General features: G+C 46.9%; 2 protein-coding genes across 6 annotated transcripts in view; one reads left to right on the top strand and one right to left on the bottom strand.

Moving 5' to 3' along the window:
* gba1 (glucosylceramidase beta 1) overlaps positions 1-12774 on the bottom strand; it is a 65946-nt gene extending 53172 nt beyond the window's left edge. Inside the window, exons 1-3 of one of the 3 annotated variants that reach the window (XM_059980138.1) lie at positions 12641-12774; positions 6246-6352; positions 1087-1278 (exon numbers count right to left, since the gene is read on the bottom strand). In XM_059980138.1, the coding sequence (XP_059836121.1) occupies positions 1087-1278; positions 6246-6306 (253 nt within the window). In that variant the 5' untranslated portion in view covers positions 6307-6352; positions 12641-12774. Of the gene's footprint in view, positions 1-1086; positions 1279-6245; positions 6353-10414; positions 10624-10716; positions 10956-12640 lie in introns of those variants that run through there. The other 2 variants (XM_059980140.1, XM_059980139.1) reach the window with 2 other exon arrangements.
* chtopa (chromatin target of PRMT1a) overlaps positions 12772-27934 on the top strand; it is a 34088-nt gene continuing 18925 nt past the window's right edge. The window contains exon 1 of one of the 3 annotated variants that reach the window (XM_059980149.1): positions 12772-12929. In XM_059980149.1, the coding sequence (XP_059836132.1) occupies positions 12872-12929 (58 nt within the window). In that variant the 5' untranslated portion in view covers positions 12772-12871. Of the gene's footprint in view, positions 12969-27934 lie in introns of all 3 variants that reach the window. The other 2 variants (XM_059980147.1, XM_059980146.1) reach the window with 2 other exon arrangements.

Raw genomic sequence — 27934 nt, 5'->3', positions numbered from 1 at the left:
CGGAGACGGAGGAACTGGGGTTGGAGGAGCAACACCTCATCTACCGTCTGGGTAGCCTCCAGCCTGGTGGTATGAATTCTCCAATTTCCAGTAATTCCCTCCCCCTTCCCCTATCCCAGGTCACTCTCTGCCTCTCTCCCCTTTCAACTTTCTGCTTCTTTATCTCTACAGTTCTTTCATAGAAACACAGAAAATAGGTGTAGGCCATTCGGCCCTTCGAGCCTGCACCGCCATTCAGTATGATCATGGCTGATCATCCAACTCAGAATCCTGTACCTGCTTTCTCTCCATACCCCCTGATCCCTTTAGCCACAAGGGCCATATCTAACTTCCTCTTAAATATAGTCAATGAACTGGCCTCAACTGTTTCCTGTGGCAGAGAATTCCACAGATTCACCACTCTCTGTGTGAAGAAGTTTTTCCTCATCTTAGTCCTAAAAGGCCTCCCCTTTATCCTTAAACTGTGACCCCTCGTTCTGGACTTCCCCAACATCGGAAACAATCTTCCTGCATCTAGCCTGACCAATTCCTTTAGAATCCCCTCCCCCTCCCCCCTTTATCCTTCCTCTGATTGGTTCTCCACCAGGTGCCTCTAGGCCCTATCCCCTCCCCTATCTCTATTACTGGGCTTCGGTCCTCTCTTCCCCCCCCCCCATTCCTGATGAAGGGTCTCGGCCCGAAACGTTGACTACTCTTTTCTCACGGATGCTGCCTGACCTGCTGAGTTCTTCCAGTGTCGTGTAAGTATTCTTTGATCCACAGCATCTGCAGTTGTATTTTTGTGTTTAGGATGGGAAACAGTTTGTTCCCTCAAACCATTAGGCTTCTGAACTTACTGCTGCACTGCATTCGAAGTGTCATTCTCTATCTTACGTTGATGCACTTTGGTTTGCTTATCTATGCGTGAATCATCTGTAGATTTCACCCTTACTTTCGTAAGTTATTGTGTTATGTGGACTACCGCACTTTACACCCTGGTTCAAAGAAGCATTGTCTCGTGAGACAGTATACATGGCAATAAACTTGACTTGTGCGTATGACAGTAACCCTAACTTTGATTTTTTGAACCTCCAGTTTAAGATTTACCTGAGTGTTTGGCAGAGGGCAGCATCTCCCCCGTCTCACTCTCAAGCCGTTTACCCGCTCTGGTGGTTTCATACAGAAGGTATCTGCCTTTGCCGGGTACCACCACCGGGTCCATGGTGTCGCAGTACGCTGCACTGCAGACGCACACTACCGAGCTCAAACCGAAACTCATGGGCTTGCATGGTTTAGCAGCTGGAAAGGCGAGAGAAACCAACACCTGTTAGAGCAGACTTTTTGTCCTGCCTTCTGACCCGCCCCCTCCATCCTCAAATAAACTTGAGTCAAGTTGAGTTATTGAGGTAAAGGAACAATAAAAACTTAGCCACAGAGTGCTATATCACAGAAAAGGCACGTTGTCCCATCTAATCCACCCTGAATTGTTACCCTGCCTAGTCCCATCGAACTGCACCACAGCCCGCCATTCCCCTCCCATCCACGTATTTATCCAAAATTCACTTAAATGTTGACATCAAACTCACAAAACACACACACCTACCACTTCCAGTGGCAGCTCGTTCCACAGAAACTCCCCTTCATGTTCCCTGAAATATTTCACCTTTTTACCCTAACCTACGACCTGTATTTCCAGTCCCACCCAATCTCAGCGGAAAAAGTCTCCTTCCATTTAACCTGCCTATAACCCTCATAGTTTCTGTATACCTCTGTCGAATCTTCCCTCGTTCTCCTAATTGCTAGAGCAGCAGTTCCCAACCTGGGGTCCACAGACCCCACCGTTAACAGTTGGGAGCTCCTGATCAAGAGAATCTAACCTCTACAACCTATCCCTATAACTCAGGTCCTCGAGTTCTGGCAACATCCTTGTAAATTTTCTCTGCAATCTTTCAATCTTCCTGAAGAAGGGTCTCAGCCCAGAATGTCGACTATTTGTGGGCTTTGGGATTCTAACGTTCTAACAGCCACTCATTCTTTGGGGCACTCTTCTGTTTTCATGGACCTTTGTGAAGATAAATTGCTTCAGGGTATATATTGTATACTTTTCTCTGATATTAAATAGAATGGCCTGTACTGTGCTGTATTGTTCTTTGGGAGGCAGGGTTCAAGGGTCGGCACAACATTGTGGGCCGAAAGGCCTGCACTGTGCTGTATCTTCTTTGTTCTAAATGGAACTATTGAGCTATTTTCTAGATGCCACTTGACCTGCTGACCTCCAACGTTCTGCTTGTGTCACTTATTGGTTCTTTTCTGTAGGTAGGTGACCAGAACCGCACATAATTCTCCGAATTCCGCCTCACCAACATCTTATTGAACTTCCACATAACATTCCGACTCCTGTACTCAATACATGCTTGCAGCAGCAGCATAGGTTCTGAAAGGAGACAGAACGTTGGTTCTGGCCTGTACTCGATAGGTAGGACTGGACTATAAAAGAAAGGATGACCAGCTGAGACTTGTCAGACCTCATCTGGAAAACTGTGAAGAAGTTTGTTCTCTGTATGCAAGGAAGAGTCTCCTGGCCCTGGAGAGCTACCTCAAAGCTAAGCCCTCTAGTATTTGACATTTCTGCCCTGAGGAAAAGGATTCTCCCTGCACGTGATCCACATCACTCCAGCAACGGACACAAAATGCTGGAGGAACTCGGCCGGTCAGGCAGTAGTTATGGAGAGTCAACGATTCGAGCTGAGACCCTTCTTCAGCACTGGAAAGGAAAGAGGGAGAAGACAGAATAAGAAGATGGGGAGAGGGAAGGGGAGAAGACACGGGGCTTTGGTTGTGAGTCTGGGTGAGTACACGGTCGAAGGGTTGGGGGGGGCAGCAGAGATCATAGAGACGGAGCAGTGACAGGGTCTCACTGAACTCCCATTGAAGAGGGGATTTAAAAGTTCTTCAGGGTGGAGTGTGTAGGCCTCCATTAGTCTCGACACACCATGGATTTACACCTTGGAGAGTTTCCAGGCCGCAAGACTGGGCAAGGTTTTTTTTAATGGAAGACCAGCAGTTGCCCGAGCTGCAAGTCTCCCCTCTCCACGCCACCAATGTTGTCCAGGGGAAGGGCATTAGGACTCATGCAGCTTGGTACCGCAGAGCCATGTGTGGTTAAGTGCCTTGCTCAAGGACACACAAACAGCCTTAGCCAAGGCTCGAACTAGCGACCTTCAGATAACTAGACGAACGCCTTAACCACTTGGCCACATGCCAACATGATGGCTTCAGGGTAGCCATCCCTCAAAGAGATTTCAGGTGGAACAGCAAATTATAAACACAAGAGATTCTGCAGATGCTGGAAATCTTGAGCAACACATATAAAACGTCAGAGGAACTCGATGAGGACTCATTCCCCTGACCTGCAGAGTTCCTCCAGCATTTTGCGTGTGCCAAGATGAGGACACTCTCAGGTTGGAGGAGCAACACCTCATATTCCACCCAGGAAGCCTCCAACCTGATGGCAGGAGCATTGATTTCTAGTTATTTCTCCTCCCACTCTGGCCTCTTACCTCTTCTCCTCACCTGCTGCCCCTCCTTCCCACTCTCCTCTCCAATCAGACTCCTCCTTCTTCAGGCCTTTACCACCTATCACCTCCCAGCTTCCTACATCATCTCCCCTCCTGGCTGAACCCATCATCTTCTAGTTTTGCACTTCTTCCTCTCACCCTAACTTTGTTATTCTAGCATGTTCCCCCTTCCTTACTAGTCCTGACGAAGGGTTTCGGCCAGAAAAGTCAATGCTGATTCACTCCCACAGGTGCCGCCTGACCTGCTGAGTTCCTCCAGCATCTTCTGCATGTTGCTCTGGATTTCCAGCATCTGCAGGATCTTGTGTTTATATTTTGTGTGTTGCCTACCAAAACACACTATCCTAATCTGCTTCCAATACCACACCTGTCAGTGCAAACCAAGCCTTTAAACTTCAAACTTCATCCCGCACCCTAAATATGCCCTTTAACAGAGCATCATGGTAACATAGTGGTCAGCACACCGCTATAACAGCTCCAGGCATCGGAGTTTAGAGTTCAGTCCCAGTGTCCACTGTATGGAGCCTGTACGTCTTCCCTGTGGAATATGTGGGTTTCGTCCTGGTGCTCCGGTTTCCTCCTACAGTCCAAAGATGTACCAGTTGGTAGGTTAATTGCTAATTGTGTGATGGGGTCTTGAATTGACCCTTTGAAATGTGCTCTTAAAAAGAAAGAGAGAGAGGGAGGTGTCCAACGGAGGGAGAGGGAGAGGGAGAGGGAGAGGGAGAGGGAGAGGGAGAGGGAGAGGGAGAGGGAGAGGGAGAGGGAGAGGGAGAGGGAGAGGGAGAGGGAGAGGGAGAGGGAGAGGGAGAGGGAGAGGGAGAGGGAGAGGGAGAGGGAGAGGGAGAGGGAGAGGGAGAGGGAGAGAGAGAGAGAGAGGGGCGAAGAATGGATTGATGTTATGGTTTCTCGTCAGTTTGTTTACATTTCTACAAGGACGCTGCCTGGTTGTAAGTTCTGACGGAGAGAGAAGGGTGGAGCAGTTTGATGGACAGCTGGTGTGCAGCATGCTGAGATAAATACCAGGTCAGCTGCTAGACTCGGACACACACGGTTTTGGACACTAGACGAGCTTTGTTGTGCCCACAGGAAGGTGGGTTCTTTGGAGGATCGATTCGGGGAAATCGATCAGTGGCTCTCGCAGGGCAGAAAAGGTGTGACCGGTGGGGAGTTATTTGTGCGTCCAACCCTGGCCTGGGCTGATAACTCCACCATGGAAGAACGGTCGCCTTTGCTACGGTCACAATCACATTAAAATGATTTCGGAGGACAACGGGAAGATCGAAGGCACCAGGTCGCCTGAAGACCTACACACCTCTCTCGTTTTCCAACCCTCTCAACTAAACACCACAAACTGAACTGAACTCTCTTCATCATCGTAAGACTGTACCCATTCACCCCTAGGTTTGAAAAAGCCTGGTTTTTCTATTTCCACACTTCTACATATCTATAGTCGTTGCTAACCTGTTTGATATATCTGCATTTATATCACTGTACTGCGTAGTTACTAATAAACACTATTAGTTAACAGCAATACCAGACTCCAAAGTGTTCTTCCATTTCTGCTGGTTCTTTAACCTGTCACGGGGTACATGACAATTGTAAAAGCTGTCCTGTGTTTAGGCTCGGGTTAGATCAGGGGTTGCTGGATAGCTTGGCTCAGAGGGCAGAAAAGGCCTATTCCACTGTACCTCAATAAATATTCCTGTTGCTGTCTGTAAAGAGTTTGTATGTTGTCCCCACAACTACACAGGTTTCCTCCAGTTGCTCTGGTTTCCTCTCACATTCCAAAGACACAAGGGTTAGCGTGAGTAAGTAAGTTGCAAGCACACTATGTTGGTGCCAGAAACATGGCGACACTTGCAAGCTGCCCCCAGCGCATGCTTGGACTGTGTCGGTCGTCACAAATAATGCATCTGACTGTACGTTTCGCTGTACACGTGACAAATAAAGCTAATCTTTACCTTTATAGTATTCGACTTTTCTATCCTGGGGAAGGATTCTGGCTGTCTGCCCTTTCTTTGGCTCACAATATTATATAAACTACAATGAGCATGAAAAGCACTTGATGGCTCTGGGTTTGTACCAGCTTGAGGTTAGAAGAACGGGGTGGATCTCATTGAAACCTACTGAATATTGAAAGGCCTGGATAGAATGGACATGCGGAGAATGAGTCCTATAGTGGGCAAGTCTAGGACTTCTTTGGATACAAGGACATTCCTTGACAACAGAGAAGAGGCAGAATTTCTTTATCCAGAGAGTGGTGAATCTGTGGAATTCATTGCCACAGATGCCCATGGAGGCCCAAGTCATCGGGTATATTTAAAGCGAAGGTTCTTGATTAATCAAAGGTTGCGGATAGAGTAGAAAAGGACAATAAATCAGTCATGATGCAATGGCGGATCGGACGTGATGGAGCACATGGTCTAACTCTGCCTTACGGTCTTAGGATGCCGGGTCTAAATGATCCCGAGGCAGGGTTTCGACCTGAAATGTCGATAATTCTCCCCCCGCACCAGCACAATGCTGCCTGACTCACTGACTCCGTCCAGCAAACAGTCTGATGCTCTTGATAGAATTCTCCCCAGTTCCAATAAAAATAACTCTGATTATATTTCTCCAACTCAGGCACAGTTCTCCTCTGCTCTCTCTCTCTCTCTAGGTGGCCTTGTCACTGTGTTCCTTTACCTGTGACAGGGAGGACGGTCCAGAGAGGAAGAAGACAAATGGACAACCAGAAAGCTGACATCTTGGAGAAGGAAACTACTATGGCTGTTCCAGCATCACACTTGGTCCTTAATTAAAGAAGAGAAAATGACGGTTTGTTTTATTATATAGTGCCAGTAACAAGAGGCTTGGCCCCTGTCACCACACTGTTCTGAAATCTGAACAGAGGAACAGAGGAATACAATTTTTATAGTGTTGATAAGTTGGATACAGTTACAGTGCCTATAAAATGTATTCCCCCCCCCCCCCGGAAGTTTTCATGTTTTATTAACAACATTGAATCACAGTGGATTTAATCTGGCTTTTTTGACACTGATCCACAGAAAAAGACTCTTTCATGTCAAAATGAAAACATCTCTACAAAATAATCAAAAATTAATTACAAATATACAACACAAAATTGATTGCACAAGCATCATAACCCCCCCCCCTTTAATATGACAAACCAAATCATCACTGATGCATAATTAGTTAAATGCAGATCACTGTGTTTAGTCAAGGTGTTTCAATTGACTGTCGTAAAAATACACCCATATCCGGAAGTCCAAGTCACTGAATACCCCTTGGAGTACAGTTACGCCAATCATCAAGAAATGGAAAGAATACGGCACAGCTGTAAATCTGCCCAGAGCAGGCCGTCCTCAAATACTGAGTGACTGTGCAAGAAGGGGACTAGTGAGGGGGGGGGGGGGGCACCGAGAGACCTGTGACAACTCTGGAGGTGTTACAAGCTTCAGTGGCTGAGATTGGAGAGACTGTGCACACAACAACTGTTGCCCAGGTGTATCACCAGTCGCAACTTTAAAGGGGAGAGGCAAAGAGATGGCCACTGTTGGAAGAAAACATGAAATCTCGGCTCGAGTTTACCAGAAGGCATGTGGGAGACTCTGAAGTCAGCTGGAAGAAGGTTCTATGGGTCTGATGAAACCAAAACTGAGCTTTCTGGCCATCAGACTGAACAATACGTTTGGATTCAGCCAAACATCGCACAACATCAAAAATGCACTATCCCTATCGTGAAGCATGGTGGTGGCTCCATCTCATTGAAACCTACTGAATGTTGAAAGCTCTAGACAGAGTGGATCTGGAGGGGATGTCTCCTATGGTGGGGGAATCCAAAACTGGAGGGCACAGCCTCAAAATTGAGGGGCAACCCTTTAGAATACAGGTAAGGAGGCATTTTATTAGCCAGAGAGTGGTGAATCTGTGGAATGCTCTGACACAGACTGAGGCGGAGACCAAGCCTGTGTGTATGTTTAAGGTGGAAGTTGATCGGTCAGGGCATCAAAGGATATGACGAGTCAGCAGATGTGTTGTGTCAAGTGGGATCCTGGATCAGCTGACAGAATGGCGGAGCTGACTCGATGGGCTGAATGGCCTAATTCTGCTCCTATGTCTTATGTCCTTGTGCTGTGGGGATGCTTCAGTGCAGCAGGCTCCGGAACGTTTGTGTAGGTAGAGGGTAAAATGAGGGAACGCTGCTCCATAAGAGAGAAAAAGTCATCAGGGAGTGCCCACCGAGGTGCTGATGACCACCTCGCTTTCTGATATGCTATTTCTCCCAATGAGAACATCTACGCTATCTGCTGGAGGCAAGGGACCAGTGGCATTGGGTCCTGTGTAGCGTGTCATAAATAAAACAGCAGAGGCGTTTTAAGTTTAAGGGAAACTGCAACATAAAGTGCGGTTAAAAACTTTACATCGTCACATCAGACCAGTCTCTTGAAGTGATCCTCAGCTCAATGTTGGTGGCTGTGAATTACACCGATATTTCTATACCCACCCCCAGAACCGGCACCGAGTCTGTCTGGAGTTCAGACAAGCTGTCCGGTTCGGGTCCTATTTTCTGGGGTGGAGTAACAGCAGATGCCTCTGGTGTATCCAAAGGTGTGTTGACATGGTGGGAAAGTGGTGGCAGAACCCTCCACATTTTGATGGGCCAGTTTAAGGTGATCTACCGAAACACATACAGGTTTACCCCTCTTATCTATGATAAAAGTCTTTCCCTCCATTCCAAAATGTGAAATGAGACTATAGGGATGTTGGTGTGCATCATGGAGGACAATAGGAAACGAGGCAGAATGTTGGCCAACAGGAACTTGAGAACTATATGCCATGATGGGAGGTAGGAATTGCATTTCCTGAGGGTGGAATGCTGTTTAGAGGCTGACCAGTCAGTCGTGGCTCCAGGAATGAAATCACCTGGCACTCATAATGGAACTGGACTCTCTGACGGTGGTGTCTGAAAAGAGGATGCTGTCCAAGTTGCATGCCATCTTGGACAATGTCTCCCATCCACTCCATAATGTACTGGTTAGACACAGGAGTTCATTCAGCCAGAGACTCATTCCACCGAGATGTAACACTGAGCGTCATAGGAAGTCATTCCTGCCTGTGGCCATCAAACTTTACAACTCCTCCCTCAGAGTGTCAGACACCCTGCTGGTCCTGGACTTGGCATAATTTACCTATTATTACTTAATTATTTGTGGTTTTACATTGCTATATTTCTACACTATTCTTGGTTGGTGCAACTGTAACGAAACCCAGTTTCCCTCGGGATCAATAAAGAATGTCTGTTGCCCACGTACAACTCAGCCGCGGATGACTGCAGGTCCTCTTTTGGAGGCATTTTGACCCCCAACAGGACCCATAGGACACGATCAGTCCAATACTCATCTGTTAGGGAAGCCCTCAGAGCAGCCTGAGCAGTGAAACTCCTTGCGTTGGACTGTGATGTAGCCTGTTCTGGGCCATCGCAGCCCAGGGGTCTGATATGAATTAGGGACCAGGGTCAGAGGAAATATTAGATGGGGTATCAAACCGAGCAAATCAGGTGCTGATGAACGCCCGAGCCACGTCTGCCGCTGTTGTCAATGCCAGGGGTGACCTCTGGCCACCTGGTGGAATGGTCCACCATGGTAAAGAGGTGCATGAGTCTGCTGGGGTGGGAGCAGGGGGTGGGGTTAGAGAGGACTAACAAGGTCCACATTGATGCGGTCAAACCGTCACTCAGGGACCTCACAGGATGGCAACGGTGCCCAAACATCACGGCTAATTTTCACCCACTAGCACTTGACACAGGCTGCGCTCCAATCAGGCAAATCCTTTCTAAGGCCGTGCCACACAAACTTTAGTTCAACCAGTTTCCGTGAGGCCTTCCAGCCCCGATGCAAAAGGCTGTGAACGGAGCTAAAAACGGCCTGTTTCCAGTTTGCAGGCACTATATGATGACTGGCTGAGACATCTCACAGGAGAGCAACCCCACCTTCCCCGCATGGTCAGCCAACCGTAGGCCCGTGACTGTTGTTCAGTAAGCCTGGACCTCTGGGTCAGTATCTTGGTCGGCTGTCATATAAGCATAGTCGACCCCTATGTGTACGGCCTCAACGGCTGGGCATGAGAGGAAAACGGCATTGTTTTCCCCTTGACATGTTGTATATCAGTTGTGAACTCTGATATGTAGGCGAGGTGGCGTTGATGTCGTGCGGACCAAGGTTCTGATATTTTGGCCATCGCATGCACGAGGGGTTTGTAGTCAACAAATGCTGTGTGATAGTGACAAATAGGTCATCCAGGTAAACAAAAAGAAAATGTCAGTCTTTTAATACCCATCAGCCGTCAGAAAGCCTGTGCTGCATTCTTCAGCCCAAACGGCACGCACAGAAGCTCAAGGAGGCCAATTGGGATCATCACAGCTGTTTTGGGAATGTCCTCTGAGCACACAGGCTCTGTGTGCTATGGTAGCCCCTAACTAAGTCAACATTTGAAAGAATTAACTTTCTGGCTAAATATGCTGGAAAGTTTCAGACATGTGGGACTGGGTAATAATCGGGATTGGTAACTGAGCGAAGGCTTCAATCATTGCTGCACAGGTGACAACTGTCATCAGACTTAGGGACCATATGGAGGGGTGAAGCTATTCGACCGGCATACAATGCCAAGACTTTCCATCTTGGCAAACTCAGCCTTTGCAGTTGCCAGATTTTCTGGGTCCAGTCTACGCTCACGGGCATGAACCGGTGGGCCAGCTATGGAAATGTGGTGCTCGTGCCCATGTTTCATGACTGTCCTGGAGAATGTGGGCTTGGTGAGGTTTGGGAATCCACCCAGCGGTTGAGTAAACTCACCTGCAGTGGTGTATGCACTTGACAGAGTCACTGTGGGGAGCTTATCGGGGGAGCAGGGTAATGACCCAAAGTCCTTGACGTCCACAAGCCGACAGTTCTTAAGATCAACTAATAGTCCTTGGGCACACAGGAAATCTGAACTGAGCAGAGGTCTAGTCAACTTAGCCAGGATGAAGTCCCATGTGTAGCGTCACCTATCGTGTCCCAAGTCGAGTCTGGATACTGCCGCTGTTGGTGGCCTTCAGTGAGGTTTTATTGCTCTTTGCCTCCTGATCAGTAGGCGATGCTGGCAACACACTCACTTGAGCACCCGTGGCACACAGGAAATGTCGCCCTGGAAGGGTGTCCGTAATGTACAGTAGACGTCCCTGGCAGCTGGAATCCATTGTGTTCACAGACCTCAGACCCAATGTCGAAGCTGCAAGGCGGTCAGCACTTCCTAGTGTTCCTACCAAGGCGAGCGTGGTAAAAACACAGACCCGGCATAGTCTTTTTCACAGCCGTGGGCAACCTTACAAGGGGTGATTGGTAAGTTCATGGCCTAAGGTAGAAGTAGTCAATTTTAGAAAACCTAGCACATTTATTTTTCAACACAGTCCCCTCCTACATATACACACTTAGTCCAGCGGTCATGGAGCATACTGATCCCTTCTTTGTAGAAGTGGGCCACAGCAGGGGTGATTGATAAGCTTGTGGCCTAAGGTGAAAGGAGATGAGTTACACAGCTCTCGTTACATGCATGTGCGGTTCAATTCTTTGAGTGATAACGCAGAAAGTTTTAAGTTAATAACTCATCTCCTTCTACCTTAGGCCACAAACTCATCAATCACCCCTCGAATGTTGAGGGCCTTGTTGACCGAGTTTATTGAGGTAGAGAGAGGAGGAGGAGTGATGCACCAGTGACTGGCTGAGTGTAGACTATCAGCTATTTTGGCAAGCTTCCTATAGTCCATCAGTGGAGCATTAGTGAGGGTGATGTGAACTGGATCAAGCATTTGGTGCATGAAGAGTTCTTAAAAATAAAACAAGGATGGTGATTTCCCAGGAGAGACAGCATTTGGCCCATTAGCTTTGAAGGCTTAGAATTGTTGAGGCCAGGCAAGGGGAGCAACTGTTTGGCGCACTCAGACTCCGATAGTCCGAAAGACTGTAAAGGGTGACTTTTCAGCAACTGGAATTCATCGTGTTCAGGCAGGTGTTCAAGCAAACTCGCCTCTCACAACCGTGGAACTGCTGAGCGACGCTACCATGTAGTAATATCTGGTGTCATCAGTGGAGATTTCCCACAGCAGGTGAATTGGGCCTCAGCTTGTACAAACCAAGGGAAGGCATTTTGCTCCCAAAACTCCAGCAGTTTTAAAGCGACTGCGTTGGCCGACAGGTTCAATAACTCTAGAGTGGTCCTCGAGCAATAGGGTCACCAGTGTAGGTTTTTGTAAATAAAACAGCAGAGGCATTCTAATTTCAAGGGAAGACATCTCATTTATTGTTGACCATACACACAACAAAAAAGCGCGGTATAAACTTCACGTCATTGCGTCATCACGTCAGACCAGCCTCTTAAAGTGAACACAACTCATGCCCAGGTTTCCACCCATTACCCCGCACCTGATATTCTGACCCTAAACTCGACTCTGACAATGTTACAGTTTTGATGTCCGGTCCACTGACTCAGAGGGAACTACGGACATCGCATATACTCTGGACCTCACTTGGAGCAAGTGTCGCTCCCTCGAGGTCGCGATAGACAGTAAAATAGAAACACCCAACAGATCAGACAGTCGCTGCGGGGATAGCAACATAATAATATTTCAGATCAATTGCCTTCCATAAGAACTCATTAATGCTCCTATAATCCTATTTTTTTCTATTTGTTCTTCTTGTAAAGTTTAATGGCGGTAGGTACATTAATGGCACCTAAGTGTGCAGCAAAGAAACATAAAGTATACCCCGCCCAAAATAACATGCTCTTCAGAAAATCACTATACGCACTTATATACATTACCATGGGAGTGATATCCTAACCAACTTTCCATTTTCAACCGCTTCTGACCCAAAAATCTAAAATTAGATGTTTCACTGTACAGTAACTTCATTTAAACAATAGGTGCTGCGACGTTTCTTAATAAGTACAGTCCCTCCAAATGCCCGCATCATGCATATTCATTCTGAACGGGGATATTAATTCAACCGAGTATGTCCGAGACGCAATTGTTTGCAAATTACCTGAGAGAAAAAGAAAGGCCGTTTTCGGCAGCGACTCGCAGACCACGTGACCGCCGTTAGTCGCCAGGCAGGGCCCGCCCAATCGGGTAACGTTGATGGACGGCGGTCCGCGTCACGTGGTTGGGGAGGGGGTCCGATTGGCTTTCGGTCCAGGCCACGTGACCAGCCGCGTCCTCCCCGCTGCTCTGGTGTTGACGCCGTGGTGTCGGCTTGCCTTTTGCTCCCGGCCCAATGGACTCTGCTGTGCAACTCCGGCAGAGGCAGTATGGTGCCGCTCTGCCCATGGCAGGTGAGGGGTCGGTGTCGGTGTCGAAAGGAGGGAGGGAAAGTATGTGCGATCTTTTTCGTCCTCAGTGTGAATGAAACCAAAGTGGGAGGGCTGCGACAACGTGAGGGGTAAATGGGCCGCAGGAGGTCCACGTTTTCGGTGGTGAACCGGTTTTGTGGGGAAGCGAGGCTGGTTACCGACGGCGGCCCTGCTTCGAGTGCTGTAGCCGGTCAGTTGTCGTCTCGCTCAGCCGGCGGCGGTTGAACGGTCGTGTCGGTGACGTCACCGCTCGGTGCCGCCATCTTGTCCCCGCCGCCATTTTGTATTGGGGACAGTGGTTAGGGGAGAGGTCAACCCCACCCCGGCGCTGGGCGCCGCGTTGATACCGAAGGGAAGAGGTCAGAGGCTGAGGGGGCGGGGTTGGTTTGCGGGTCACATGAAGGTCTGGATGAATGGGGCAAAGGATTATCGAACAGTACCTGTGGGGGAGGTCAGCGATTCTAAAGCCATATGAGATCTAGGAGTCGAGGTAACAGCGAATAAAAGAGCTAACTATAAGGGTATCTTAAGCCCATCATCTTACTGGGGCATAGCCCATCGATCGCAGCTGGTCAGAGTCCTCAGTCCTTCAAGTTGTCCCCAGTTATATGTCATTGAAGATCACTTCTCTACCAGGGAAGAGAAGGAAAGCTCTTCCTGGAGCTTTTGTCGGTATTTCTGTGGCTCTGGCTTTCCACAGAATGGGTTTGCTAGCCCTATGCCCAGTCTTTCCCAGCTAGTCTTGGGACTATTCCTGGTGAGATTCTGCATGCTGTAAATCTTGGACAATTCACAGGAAACACAGGGACAGCTCAGCAAGTGAGGCTATGTCTATGGAGGGAGATAGACAGTTGCCATTTACCAGGACTGAAATGACAACTTTTTATTCCCCTCCATGGAAGACAGCAACTAATTAGATCAACACATACAAAAGCTGGATGAACTCAGCAGGTCGGGCAGCATCCGTTGAAATGAGCAGTCAACAGATACTGCCTGACCTGCTGAGTTCATTCAGCTTTTGTACGTGTTGATTTGACCACAGCATCTGCAGACTACTTTGTGTTAACTAGTTAGATGCTTTGTTTAGGCCATTCGTGCTGTGGAGAGTAATTGAAAGTTTTGGCTTGTACCAGTACGAAGTGGAAAGGAGGGGCAGTGTGGTAGGGCAGGTGATGGGTACATTAAGGAGGGATAAAGGATGACTGGCAGCTGGAGCCAGGTAGAAGAGTTTAAAGACTTTTAGTTGCACATGAGTGGAACAAGAGGTTCTGCAGATGCCAGAAATCTTGAACATTGCACACAACTGGAGAAACTCAGCTGGTCAAGCATTAACTTGAGGTCCCCTGGTCAAGGTCAGCCATGGAGGTTGCTGCTAACTGTTGAAGTCCATACACAAACATTTGAGATCCCAGATAAGCAGTCTATGTTTCAGGTTGCTGACTCTCAGCCCGAAATGTCAACCGTTTATTTCCCTCCATAGATTCATCTAGCATTTTGTGTGTTGCTGGGTATCTTTGGCTGATGATGGGGTACCTTTTGGATATGGTTTTCTGTTGCTTAGATGTAGAAAGGGCAGGTGCAGAGTTTGTAGGTGTGTTACAGGTGGATGATTAGGGCTACCTGATGATTGAGGGTTTCTGTAGGTACAGGTGATTTCACATTCTGGGTTTGGTTGATCAGCTTGGATGGATTGTAAGAATTTTGCTGATTAGAGCGGGACTTTATTTTGAACAAATAGCTGACAAACCAGTGCTCTGGGTAAACTTAGAACTATCTAAAGACAGCTTGGTATTCATGAGCCTTGATTATCGAACTTTGGATTTGATGTACAATTTGATAAAAAGGTCAAAGCTTGCAGTAAAAAATGGGATCCTTGTAAAATTCTCATCTGTTTTGTATAAATGTTTAAAAATGACCTGGTGGTATGTTTCTGCTTATTACTGAAACAATGTGTCCTGACCAACTGTGTTACTGTCTGGTACAGAATTGCAAGGCAATTCTAGAGAGGATTGTGAGGAATCCCATCAGTGTCATACCAAGAGCGCTGTGTATGTAGAGCCCTTAGCATCATTCTGTCCAACAATGTCTTTGACCCCTACCATCGGGTAGGAGATACTCTACTGTAGCATTAGGATGAGACCTGTTGGGTAATAGTTTCTTCATGTAAGACTATGAACTCCCTGTCACCACCCAGGCCCCACCATGTTTGAAGTGCCAGGAGCATTATACCATTCACAGTACTTATGAGCTTGTGCCGTAAATGCACCTTATTGTTTGTTAATTTACCAGAGCTAATATTCTCTGTGTGAGTTATATGTACTGTTGTACATCTTGGTCCAGTAGAACTTTGTTTTGTATGGCAGTGTGCATGTACATGGATGGATGGATGAATGAATGGTAATACATACACTGAAGTTGAAATCTGGGATTGGAGGCAATAGGGAAAAAAGCAACTATAAAGCATCCCTGCTCTGAAGCATGGTTAAAATTTTGAAAGTGCTTTGGCGTTCAGTGTCATTCAGCTGCCTTTTTTTTGTTTTACTTCCCTGCCTTGATTCTTTTGATACTGAAGAGTCTCAGTTTTGGTCCACCTGATCCACAGACTTGCTGTATTATCCAATAATGTCATGGCTGATCTGCCCCAGCACTTCCCTCAGTGCTGCATTTCCTGATCTTACACAGAAAAGACCACATGGGTAGAGAATTAACAGCGATTCACAGCTCTCTGTATTTTTTTCCCTGTTCTAAAAGGATAACTCTAGTTCTAGTCTAGCCTAAGGAAATGGACTTTTTGCAGTTATCCTAATAATTCCCCTCAGCATCTGTCAGGTTTCAATTGAGTTTGCCTCTAATTGAGTTCTCTCCTTGTCGAACTGCACCTGCATCTCTAGAAATAACTAATGTGCCAAATGTGTTCTCAAAGACCTGTATAATTGCAAATTTATACACCAAAGACTTTGCATTAAAAAATCTGATGTTATTTATGTTCGAAATTGCTTCCTGTATCTGAGCTTTTGCACTTAATGAATCAAAGCATTAAATTCTGGATTTAAATTTTTAGTATTTTGTCTACTTTTAAAGGAAAATAGTGATTTCTTTGCAGTTTTCCCTCAAGGTTCAGTTTCCTCTTGTCACCTTTTCCATTCATTAGGTTCTGTGCATTTTTTATTAGAGATACAGTAGGGCAACAGGCTCTTCTGGCCAAATGGGCATGTGTAACCTAATTGCACCCTTGTGACCAATTAACCTACTAACCAGTACGTCTTTGGAATGTGGGAGGAAATTAGAGCACCCAGAAGAAGCCCTGTGATCACAGGGAGAACTTACAGACAGTGGTGGAATTAAACTCAGGTTTCTGGCATTGTAATAGCATTACACTAACCGTTATGCTACCATGCCACTGTTGTTTTGCAGACTATCCTTCTCTTGCTCACTTTCCACCTCAGCCTTGTGGCAAATCTGAATACATTATTTTTGTCCTTTCATTTACTATTTTCGAAAAGTGATGGTCTCCACTGACCTTGTGGCAGAGCATTGCCAGCCACCTGTTTAATTTTACAGATCTCTGCAAAGCCAGCTCTTCTAAGTAGTTGTATGAAAGTGGTAATTTTCACTATTTCGGTACTGAATTAAGTACCTTGTTGTACAAAGTAAGTAGGAACCTAGTAGTATGCTAGAAATTGCTCCACATCTGATTGTTGACAACAATGAGACCATAAGATAGGAGCAGAATTAGGCCATTTGGCCGATCAAGTCTGCTCTACCATTTCATCATAGCTGATCTATTTCACTATCAGCCCCAATTATCTGCCTTCTCCCCATCATACCGTGACTAATCAAGAATCTATAAACCTCTGCCTTAAATATACCCAGTGACTTGGCCGTTACAGCTGTCTGTGGCAACGAATTTTATAGACTCACCACTTTACTGCTAAAGAAATTCCTCATCTCCTTTCTAAATGGATGTCCCTCTTTTCTGTCTTCTGGTCTTAGACTCTTCACTTCCACTCTATTGACATTCGATAGGTTTCAATGAGTCATTCCCCTCTCCCCCCGCCCTCCCCAATTCTTCTGAATTCCAATGTGTACAGGCCCAGAGCCATCAAAAGCTTCTCATATGATGAACCTTTCAATCCTGGAATCATTTCCGTAAACCTCCTTTGAACTCTCTCCAATGTCATCCCATTCTGTCTTGGTTAAGGGGCCCAAAACTGCTGTCAGTACTCTGTGAGGCCTCACCTTATAAGGCCTGGGCATTACATCCTTGTGCTTATATTCCAGTCCCCTCAAAATGAATGCTAACGTAGTATTTGTCTTCCTCACTGCTGACTCAACCTGTAAATGAACTTATAGGGAATACTGCATCAGAACTCCCAAGTCCCTTTGCACTTCAGATTTTTGAATTTTCTCCATTTAAAAAATAATCTACACTTATTTCTTCTGCCAAAGTTCATGACCATACTGTATTCCATCTGCCACTTAGCCTATTCTCCTATTCCTCAGCACTACCTGCCCCTCTGCTTATATTCATGTTGTCCACAAACTTTGCCACAAGGTGATCAATTGTCATCCAAATCGTTGATGTGTAATGCCTGGGGAAGAATTCTACTGCTATGCTGTGAGGTATTTTTTGCAGTTTTCTCCAGAAGCGCTACGTCCTGCTAGTAAGTGTGTTTTGGCTTTGACAAAAGGAGCCATGTTCTCCAATATAGAAATGTGTCTGCCAGTTGGGGTTGTCTTGGTACATGTTGGTATATGTAACTTTCTGCCCAGTGGAACATCAGGGAGTGCTGGGCGGGAACAGATTTCTGAAGGGTTTAGATGGGAACTGCAGGCTGGGGGGGGGGGGGCAAGGGAAGATGCTGCAGGATGCTGTCTGAAGGAGAGCACCCTTTGTAAGAAGTGCTTTGTGCAGATGAATCTCTCCAATGAGGAAGGGCCAATAAGGGTCATTTAAGATGGTCTTCAAGGGAGGTTCAAACTGTGGTAGGTGTCTTCACGCAGACCATGGGGTAGGCACATGAGTAAAGAGATAAACCCAACTACTCCAGAAACGAGCTCCAATGTTTATGTGCGCATTTAGACTGGTTTAACAGTAACGGGCCCTTTTATTTTTTTTTCTCTTTTCCTGTTGACTGATAAAGCTGAAAATTGGTAAATATGCCTTTATTTGTAATTTTATACTGATGTATGATTTGTCATTTCTTGGCGACTGATAATTGTGTATGGGCAATATTTACACATCATTTGCTACAATTAACATTCCTTAATTAAAACATCCCAACCTTCCAGTTTGGTTGAATCTCAAATTGTACCATCCCTAGACATATCTTGCTTGTGTAAGGTGGCTTTCTCACCACTGAGTCATGTGACTGTTAGCAGAGTTAGGTAATGAGCCAAGGTGGTATACTATCCTAGTGACACATAATGTTAAAAGAATCAGTCCCAACACAGAACCTTGTGGAACACCACTAATCACAGGCAGCCAACCAGAAAAGGCTCCATTTATTCCCACTCTTTGCCTCCTGCCAATCAACCAATGCTCTATCCATGCTAGTATCTTTCTTGTAACACCATAGGCCCTTAACTTGATAAGCACCCTTGTGTGGCACCTTGTCAAAGGCCTTCTGAAAATCCAAGTACTCAACATCCACCGATTCTCCTTTGTTGTTATTTCTTCAAAGAATTCCAACAGAGTTGTTAGGCAAGATTTTCCCTTGAGGAAACCATGCTGACAACAACTCGCTTTATAATGTGCCTTCAAGTACCCCATAGCCTTAATAATCGACTCTCAACATCTTCCCAACTATTAACATCTAACTATATTTCTTCTACGTCTGTCCCATCTTGAAGAATGGAGTGACATTTGTAATTTTTCCAGTTCTCTGCAACCATGCCAGAATCCATTGATTCTTGAAAGATCATTGCTATAATCTCTTCAGCCACCTCTTTCAGAACCCTGGGGCATAGAGCATCTGGTCCAGGTGATTATCTACTTTCAGACCTTTGTTTCCCAAGCACTTCTACTCCCTAACACTCTCAAAATTCCACCATACTGCTTGTGTCTTCCACAGTGACGACTGACCAAGGTATTCAGTTTTTCCACTGTTTCCTTGTCCCCATTACTACCTCTCCAGCATAATTTTCCAGCAGTCTAATAACCTACTCTTGCCTCTCTTTTACCCTTTATATATCTGAAGAAACTTTTTGCATCCTCTTTAATGTTATTGGCTAGCCTACATTTGAATTCCATTTTTCTTCCTTTATGTTTTTTTGTTGCATTCTGTTGGTTTTTAAAAGCTTCCCAACCCTCTAACTTCTGACTGGCTGTATGTCCATAAGATATAGGAGCAGAATTAGACCATTTGACCCATTGAGTCTGCTCCACCATTCTATCATGGCTGATTTATTTTCCCTCTCAATTCCTTTCTTCCTTCTCCATATCCTTACTAATCAATAATTGGTCACTGCTTTAAATGTACCCAATGACTTGGCCTCCATTGCCGTCAGTGGAGATAAATTCCACTGATTCACTACCCTTGGGCTAAAGAAGTTCATCTTCGTTCTAAATGGATGTCTCCCCTCTGATCCTAGATTCACCTGCTATAGGAAACATCCTCCCCATATCCACTCTCTAGGCCTTACAATATTTGATAGGTTTCAAGGAATCCCCCCTCATTCTTCTAACCTAGAGCCATCAAACACTCCTCATATGTTAACCCTTTCACTCTTAGGATGGTTCTTGTGAATCTCCTCTGGACCCCCTTTTACACCACATTTTTTTGAGGCCCAAAATTACTGAAATACTCCAAATGCAATCTGATCAATGTCTTATAAAACCTCAGCATTACATGCTCACTGTCCAGACAGTTGAGATTCAGTGATTGCTTATGAACATTTGGTATGGGGTATCTGAGAAGTATTCTGAAGGGCATTGAATTCTGTGTATGGCAGATGGATAATTTGTAACGTGAACAAAAGGCCATTTGATTGTCAGGCCCCTGTAACTTGTTATAGTTTCACTTGCCAGTCCTCTGCTCGTAGCCTCGCAAATTTTTTTCTGCCATTGAATATGCATCCACTTGCAATGCATTCCAGACTTGACCCTTTGATAATAGCACATTTAGTTCTTGCCAGCTACATCACATGTTTTCCCAGTCCTTGTGTTCCTCTGCCAATGGGAACAACTATTTATCCTGCCCGTATCCTTTCTATGATATCAGAAATTTGTGTCGTCTTCCACAGGTACAGCTTCTCTAGCCCATTCACATAACCAGGGTCCTTTGCTTATGGAATCAATTTGTTAAATGTCTTTTGCATCTTTTCCTAAAAGGTGGCATGATGAGTGGATGCAATCTTTTAATTTCAGCAAAACATGTGTTTTGCAAAGATTCATTCAAGAGATGTGGGTCTCACAGGCTGAGTTGGCACTTAATTGCTCATCCTTAACCGCTCCTGAAGGCGGTGGGAGCTGCCTTTTTGAACTACTGCAGACCTTGAGTTGTGGGGAAGATATTTACTATGCTGTTAAAGACAGAGCTCTATGATTTTGACCTAGCAGTGGTGAAGGGACAGTGATGCATTTCCAAGTTGCGATGGTTTGTGACTTGGATTGCTTTTGTTGCTGTTGTGCTTCTATCTGGTAGAGATGGGTTTGGAAGGTGCTTTCTGAGGACTTGGATTGCTGTAGTGGATACTGTAGATAATGCAAACTGCTACTGCTGTGCATTGCTGGTAGAGTGATGGATGATGTGTCTGTCAACGTTCACTTTTTTTATTACAGCTGCACAAACCAACCATTGCTCTGAGAAGGAAATTTTACGTGGCCCGAAAACTGCCCAGCACTTTGTGTTTTTTTTTGTATTGTGTTTACTATGAATATTTAAAATGGAAATTGCAAAATCACAGACTTTTACTTAGCAAAAAAAAGTCAGAATATAGAAGTTTTCACATCAAACACATACCACTGCTCACAACACAAATAACTGATGTAAGCAGTCAAAACAACTGACAAGCACAATGCAAAGGTAAAGTGTTTTGACTAGATGCCGTTGGCGTTCAGCGGGATGGTAGTTCATTAACAGTGAGCTGCAAGCTTCCATTCTGTACTTATTGTTAGAATTTTAACAGTTGTAACTTGAAACATTCTGAAATGTTTCAAAGTAAAGGTTGTATGTTGATTATTTAGAATTAGAAAATTTATCGATTACACTGGACAACAAATTTTTGCAAAAGTGTTGCCTCCTCAGAATTTTTTTGTTTATGATAGACTGCTTGAAGATGAACACAAATATAATTTCAGACTATTTGTATCAAGTAGGAATTTGGAGAAACAACAAATTAACTTTTATTGAATATAATGTGTTTATTTGCATAATGGTGCTGATGCTTTGCAATAGTTCAACTAAGTTAAAAATATTTTGTTATTGATTTTTATTTGTACTCGGTGTCTGAGGCTTCTCACTTAAGTGTCCAACAATAATTCACCAGCATTGATGGATTCCAGTTGCCCTGGTATCTTTTCTCCATGACCGCAATGTCCTGGTGAAACCTTTCACCATGCTCATCACTAACAGCACCAAGATTTGCAGGAAAGAAATCTAAATAGGAATGCAGAGAATGAATCTTCAGTGACATGTTGTATTTCATGGTTTTATATGCTTGAAGCATGCTTTCAACCAGTTTGGTGCTCTGCAGATGCTGAGAAAAATTTCAACAACTTCTTCGAATGCCTTCCATATGATTTTCTCCGGTCTCACGAGAAATTCTTCAGATTGCCTGTCATCAATGACCTGTTTGATTTGTGGACCAACAAAAATGCTTTCCTTAATCTGGGAAGCATCTGTCTCAAATATCAAAATCCTTCATAGAAATTTTTGTACCTGGTGATAGAGTGATCATTTTATGATCACAGGAGGGCATCAATATCGTGAAAATCCTCTGGTGCAGGTTCGAGGAGTTCACTGGCCTCGACGGTTGCTCGTACTACCATCAGTGGCTTAGCCGGCAGCAGGTCCCCTAACGAGGCCATCACGCAGTTCAGGACACATTTGACAATGGCGATACAGACAAAAATCCCTATAATAGCCTTCAGCGTGTAAATAGCCCCATTGATCAACCAGTCCCTCCATGCACAGTCCCCAGTCCCACCATCCTGCCCAACCTGTTCCTTCCTTAATGGATCCTAACTGTTCATCTCTTTTGTTCATGTACTGCGTTATGTTGGCAGTAGCATCGTCTAGCCCTGTTATGCATTTGTCCTTTACAATAGCACAGAGTCCACCCTCCCTGGCGAGGAGGTAATCAAGTGCATAGCGATTTTGCATGGAGAAGAGCCACAGTTGGTTAAGGCTGCCAGTTATGAGTCTTAATGCTCCCCTGGTGGCGTTCCCAAGGCTGATGAGACCACAGGCCAGATAGTTCCAATTGTGGGCCGCCGTAGTGGCTCCTGATGCTCCCAAAGAGAAAAAGCCAGCTGCCCCGTATCCAGCCACTTGACCTGTGGTTAGGGTGATCAGGACTTGGTAATCTGCACAAAATTCTTTGGAGACCTCTCTCTTGTACCTCCCAGGCGGGTGGCATGAGGGGCCCCAAGTCCCAGGGCAAGGGACCGGGTTGGGGAGGAAGGTGGGGAGGCCATCGAGGAAGGGTATGGGTACTCTAGGAAGTTGGTGGCAATGCCGTTAGAGAAGAAAAAAAACCTCAGGAGGGTATACATGGTCTCAGTGCAACCCTGACCCTTTAGGTGTATGGCATCACTCCATTCTCCTATACCGGCAGAGGTGTACACTCGTTTGGTACCCCTGCGATATTCAGGTCGCAGAAATACATTATCATTGACCCGGAGGTAGGTGCGGTTCCCCTCCCCAGAAAGAAGTTGCACCCCCTGGGCCAGGGACTGGCACTTTGTCTCATGGCAAGAGCAAGAAATCCCTAAGGGGTCCTTGGTGGGGTGACACTCCCTTTTCCTACAGGGCTTGGAGAGGCAGGCGACATCATTTGAGACATACAAGTCTGAATATCCCCGCCCTGTTTCGAAGTAGCAGTTCTCATATACTCGGTCACCCTTGGGGGCTTGGGATTCCCCTCCCATCAGTGACCTTTTCTCATCCGCGGAAGGAGTCCATGATTTGACCGCTTACTGATGGATGGGGGAAATAAGCAGTCCGCGACAGGGGCCATGGAAGAGTCAATGGTGAGTTCCACCCTCTTTCCCTCAGGCAATGTTTTGCTGGCGGGGGCACATCGGAAGGGTTGATCGGCACGATCCCAGAGTGGGAAAATGGTAAAGAGCGAGGAGACTCTGGCGGGGTGGGGATAGCAAACGATGGTTGTAGTGCCATACAGTTGTTTGTGCACATTTTGGAAATAGTTATCACTTATAAGCCCTGAGGAGGATCTTCCAAGGGTGGGGCCTTTGGGGAAACCCCAATCCCTTTTCTGCCTTGAAATGTCCTCCTTCGATCTCTTTAGGGGTTTTGGTTCCTTGTCCAGCCATCCCTCAACCTTTGCCCTATACCCCACTATCCCTCAAATTTAGATAGCCAAGAGCATCCTACCTTTCATTACCAGAGTACAGTTTCAAGGTTGTGGCACCACGAGGAAAAAGGAATTTAAACACACAACAGTTCAATCAAGTCCGTTTATCAGTCCCTTCATTTATCTGTAGTTTCTAGCGGGTCTGAGGTCCAGCGCTTGCAGTCGCTCAAGTGATTCCAACGTTCTTGTCCCTTCACCTTGACAGCAGAGGGGGTCTGCAGGGGGACCTGGTACGGTCCTTTCCACCGGGGTCCCAGCTTGGGTCGATCCCAGTTCCTTATTAACACCCAACCTCCTGGTTCTGCTCCCTGCCACTCGCCTTCTCTGTCAGGAACAGGTCTTGAGGCTTCCTTCACCTGAGTGTGTAGAGACTTAAGAGACAAAGTTAAATGCTTGAGGTAACACTGCAATTCTTCACGCATCACTTGTAGATCTACTTGTATTGGTGGGGGGTTTTGGTCACTGCCCCATGGGGTTCTATTTGGGCGCCCGTAAGCTATTTCAACAGCAGTTAGCCTGCTACTGGTTTGAGGTGTAATGTGCATGTGATACAATGCCAGGGGAAGGACTTTAAGCCAATTTAGTCCTGTTTCAAGGGTCAATTTAGTTAGTTTATCCTTCAGGGTGCCGTTTGCATGTTCCACGATTCCTGCGGCTCAGAGGTGATAGACACAGTGGAATTGTTGATCAATCTTTAGTATTTCGCAGAGTTCTTTGTTTACTTTCCCAATGAAGTACGGGCCGTTATCAGATGAGAGTCTTTGTGGGATACCAAAACGAAGAATAACTTCTTTCAGCAGAATTCGCACTACCGTGGAAGCCTTGTTGTTCGTTGTGGGGAAGGCTTCAATCCATTTACTGAAGACGTCAATTATAACTAAACAGTACTTGTAACAATTCACCTTAGATAACTCAATAAAGTCCATTTGTAATGTGTCAAACGGTCCTGCTGGGGTTGGGGTGTGCCCTTTATCACATCTAATGGATTTACCCAGGTTTACTTCATGGCAAATTAACCAACCCCTTTGCCCGTCTCTCCGCTGCCTCATTCAAACAAGGGGACCACCATGTTTTTAATAACAACATACACATTCCCTCCTTGCTGAGGTGGGTGTCAGAGTGGAGGCGGTCGACCAGGACAGGCAGGAGAGTATCAGGAATACAAGTCTGGCCTGCTGGGGTCTGCCAGAGGCCCGTTGCGTTATTAATAATACAACCATGTTTCTTCCAAACATCAATTTCTGTCGTAGGGGTGTCTCCCTGTAATCGCGCGACGTCGGATATGCCTGGGCTATCAACCGGCTGCCTGGCAGGCAGAAGGCTTGGGGCTGAATGCACAGTTATTGTTTTAGAGGAGGAGGCTTGCTTGGCTGCCGTGTCTACCCTGGCATTGCCTTTACTAACAGGAGAGTCATCGGATAAGTGGGCAGCACATTTTATAATATCAAGCTTACCGGGGAGCTGGATGGCTTTGAGCAAATTGTCAATGTTGGCGATGCTTTTGCCAGCCGACGTTTGGAAGCCCCACTGCACCCATAGTGTGCCAAAATCGTGAGCCACCCCAAATGCATAGCGTGAATCTGTGTAAATATTGGCTGTCTGACCCGAGGCGAGGATGCATGTGCGAGTGAGGGCGAAAAGCTCAGCCTGTTGGGCCGAGACTGGTGGGTGGAGGGCTGCCGCCTCCAGGGTGGTGTGTGGGGTCACAATGGCATAACCTGATTGCCGGACACTGTCCGGGGAGACAGAGGACGAGCCGTCCACAAAAAGTATCAGGTTTGGATTGTCGAACTCTATGTCCTGGAGGTCCGGCCGCGGAGAAATGAGAAGTGGTTTTGCTTTACGCAGGAGTGGTGAGGCTCGGATAGAAGGTCGGGCGGGTGATCCACAAAGGTAGCAGGGTTAAGTGTGGTACAATAGGCGAACATTAGCGGCTGAGTCTCACCTGAGTAAGATGTTGAGTTTGGTGCGTGGTTATAAGGGCAGTTACCGCATGGGAAGAGTAGACCGTCGCTGGTTGATGTAGGGTTAAGTTGGATGCTGTGGTGACTATAAGATAAACGGCAGGAAGAATTTGAGTGCACGGGGGGGGGTATCCCTGGGCTACCAGGTCCAGCAACGCTGAATAGGCAACCGGACGCCGCTGGTCCCCGTGTGTCTGGGTGAGAATAGCTGTTGCACATAAATTGGCAATGGAAACATAGAGCTGAAAAGGCCTGTCATACAGTGGCTGACCCAGCGCAGGTAGGGCAGAAAGGGAGGCCGATTGGTGCTCGTCCATTATCAAGGGAGAGGGGGCCTTTGGAGAGGCTAAAGGGGTGAGCAGCTTAGGCATGCAGCATTAGGGATCCACTGCCTGCAAAAGTTCACTAGCCCAAGGAACTTAAGCATTTGCTTCGGTGTCTGTGGAGGGGGTGTCTGGGTTATGGGCCGAGTTCTGTCAACCGTTAGTGCTCGATCTGCGGCACTAAGCAGGACACCTAAAAACTTCACCTGTGTCTGAGTTTGTTTCACCTTTGTTGGAGGAATCACATACCCCAGGGAAGGTAGGGCGTGGAGGAGATAGTTTGTGTCCTCCTCTCAGGCGTGCTGAGTGTCGCTGGCAAAAGCAGGTCATCAACGTACTGGACGAGCACAGAGTTTTTGGGGAAGGTGATGTCCTTCAGTTGGCCACAAAGGGTCTGTGAGAAAATAGTGGGGGAGTCCCTAAAGCCCTGGGGGAGTCGGGTCCAGGAGTATTGTCGATCCTGGAAGGTGAAGGCGTATAAGTAGCGCGAATCCTCAGGTAAGGGTATGGAGAAGAAGGCGTGTTGTAAATCTATAATAGTGAACCATCGTGCTGCAGCGGGTATCTGGCCCAGAATGGTTGCAGGGTTGGGGACGGCTGCATGCAGGGGAGGGGCTATGTCATTAATTGCCCTTAAATCTTGCACAAGGTGCCACTCGGGGCATCCAGGCTTTGGCACTGCTAAGATCAGGGTATTACAGGGCGAAAGACAGGGACCAGGACACCCTGTTCTAAGGAGGAGGTAATAAGTGGGTGGACACCCTGAACGGCTTCCGATTTGAGAGGGTACTGCGGGATCCGGGGCAATCGTGAGTTGGGCTTTACCTGTATTTGGTTGGGGGCTACCAGGGTAAGGCCTATGTCGGTCTTGGAGTTGCCCAAATCTCAGTGGGGGGTTCGCAGCAGAGGTTAGTCGGAGGCTGATGGTAGTGCAGGGTCCCTGAAGTGTCACATTGCTTGTCAAAGAAAAGAATACTACCTCTATCCACTTCCTGGGGGTTTCCCGTCAGGGAAGGGTCTGCCTGCTGCAACACCCTAAAGACGGCGGGGCCCAATTCCTTAGCTGCATGACTCTCATTTATGTGGAGGGTTATATGGGGGCTTATTCCAGGGTATTGCTGCCACAGGAAGTCGGGGACATGGCCTGCCTCCGCAGTCACAATGGCAAAGACTGAAATTGGGAATTCAGTTCCCAAGCGTGGGGCGAATAAGGCTGCCAAGACTTCTGAGCGTCCTGAAGAGTCGTACGCAAGGGTCACGCGGGGAGTGTATGGGGGCTCGAGGGCGACTGGTGAGCAGGAGGGAAGGTGGGCGAGGTCCAACGCCCACCATTGCAGGGGAACATGAAGCCTGAACGCCCAATGGGTAGGAGGTTCGGTCAGGGTGAGACCATCACTGGTGCAGGTGACGGTGAGATGGAAATGACAGAGTATATCCCTTCCTGCCAGGTTGACGCCCAAATTGGCGGTCACCGCAAATCTGATAAGGGACTCATGGTGGTTATAGCGAATGGGGAGTTCTTCGGTCATTTGAAACTCCTGCACCAGAGCTGACAATCCCGAAAAGGGAAGTCGGGAGTTGGAAAGGGGGAAGGCGTATCGAATGCAAACGTCATAGTCCACCCGGTATCAAGGAGGAAGGGTATGCGTACAGAATGGACCCAGAGGTGAAAAATTGGTTCGTCCTCTGCAGACAGAGAGAGGATCGGCAGGTTGTGTGGATGGCCTTGAGAATCCCATTCGCCCGCCTCCCGTCATTGTCGGAAAGGGTTGGCGGTTGCATAAGGGGGCCTATTCCGCGGGGGTCCAGGTTGACCCCTATCCCAGGGTGCCAGCACAGGGAAACGAGGAGGGCAGGGGTCAGTCCTTTGGGGGCAATACCGCTGCCAATGGCCCCTCTTGCTGCAAGCGAAACAGTAATCTGTTGGGCAAGCGCTGGGGACCCCTGAGAGAGGGTCGACGGGTAGGTCCATATGGTCCATTTGGATGTTCGTAATACTCATTTCCATAGTCCTCTACCCACCTGCGGGTACACACCACAGATTCCATCGGATACCCTGTTCCCCCGTCAGCACGGGGAGGGCGCTGTATCATTTCTCACTTAACAAGAATCAATGCAGATTTGCCTTGTGCCCAGAAATGGGTTACCAGGTGCTGCATCT

This window comes from Hypanus sabinus, chromosome 9 (assembly GCF_030144855.1).
Source record: "Hypanus sabinus isolate sHypSab1 chromosome 9, sHypSab1.hap1, whole genome shotgun sequence".
Lineage (NCBI taxonomy): Eukaryota > Metazoa > Chordata > Chondrichthyes > Myliobatiformes > Dasyatidae > Hypanus > Hypanus sabinus.
This window is presented reverse-complemented; position numbering and strand designations above follow the sequence as displayed.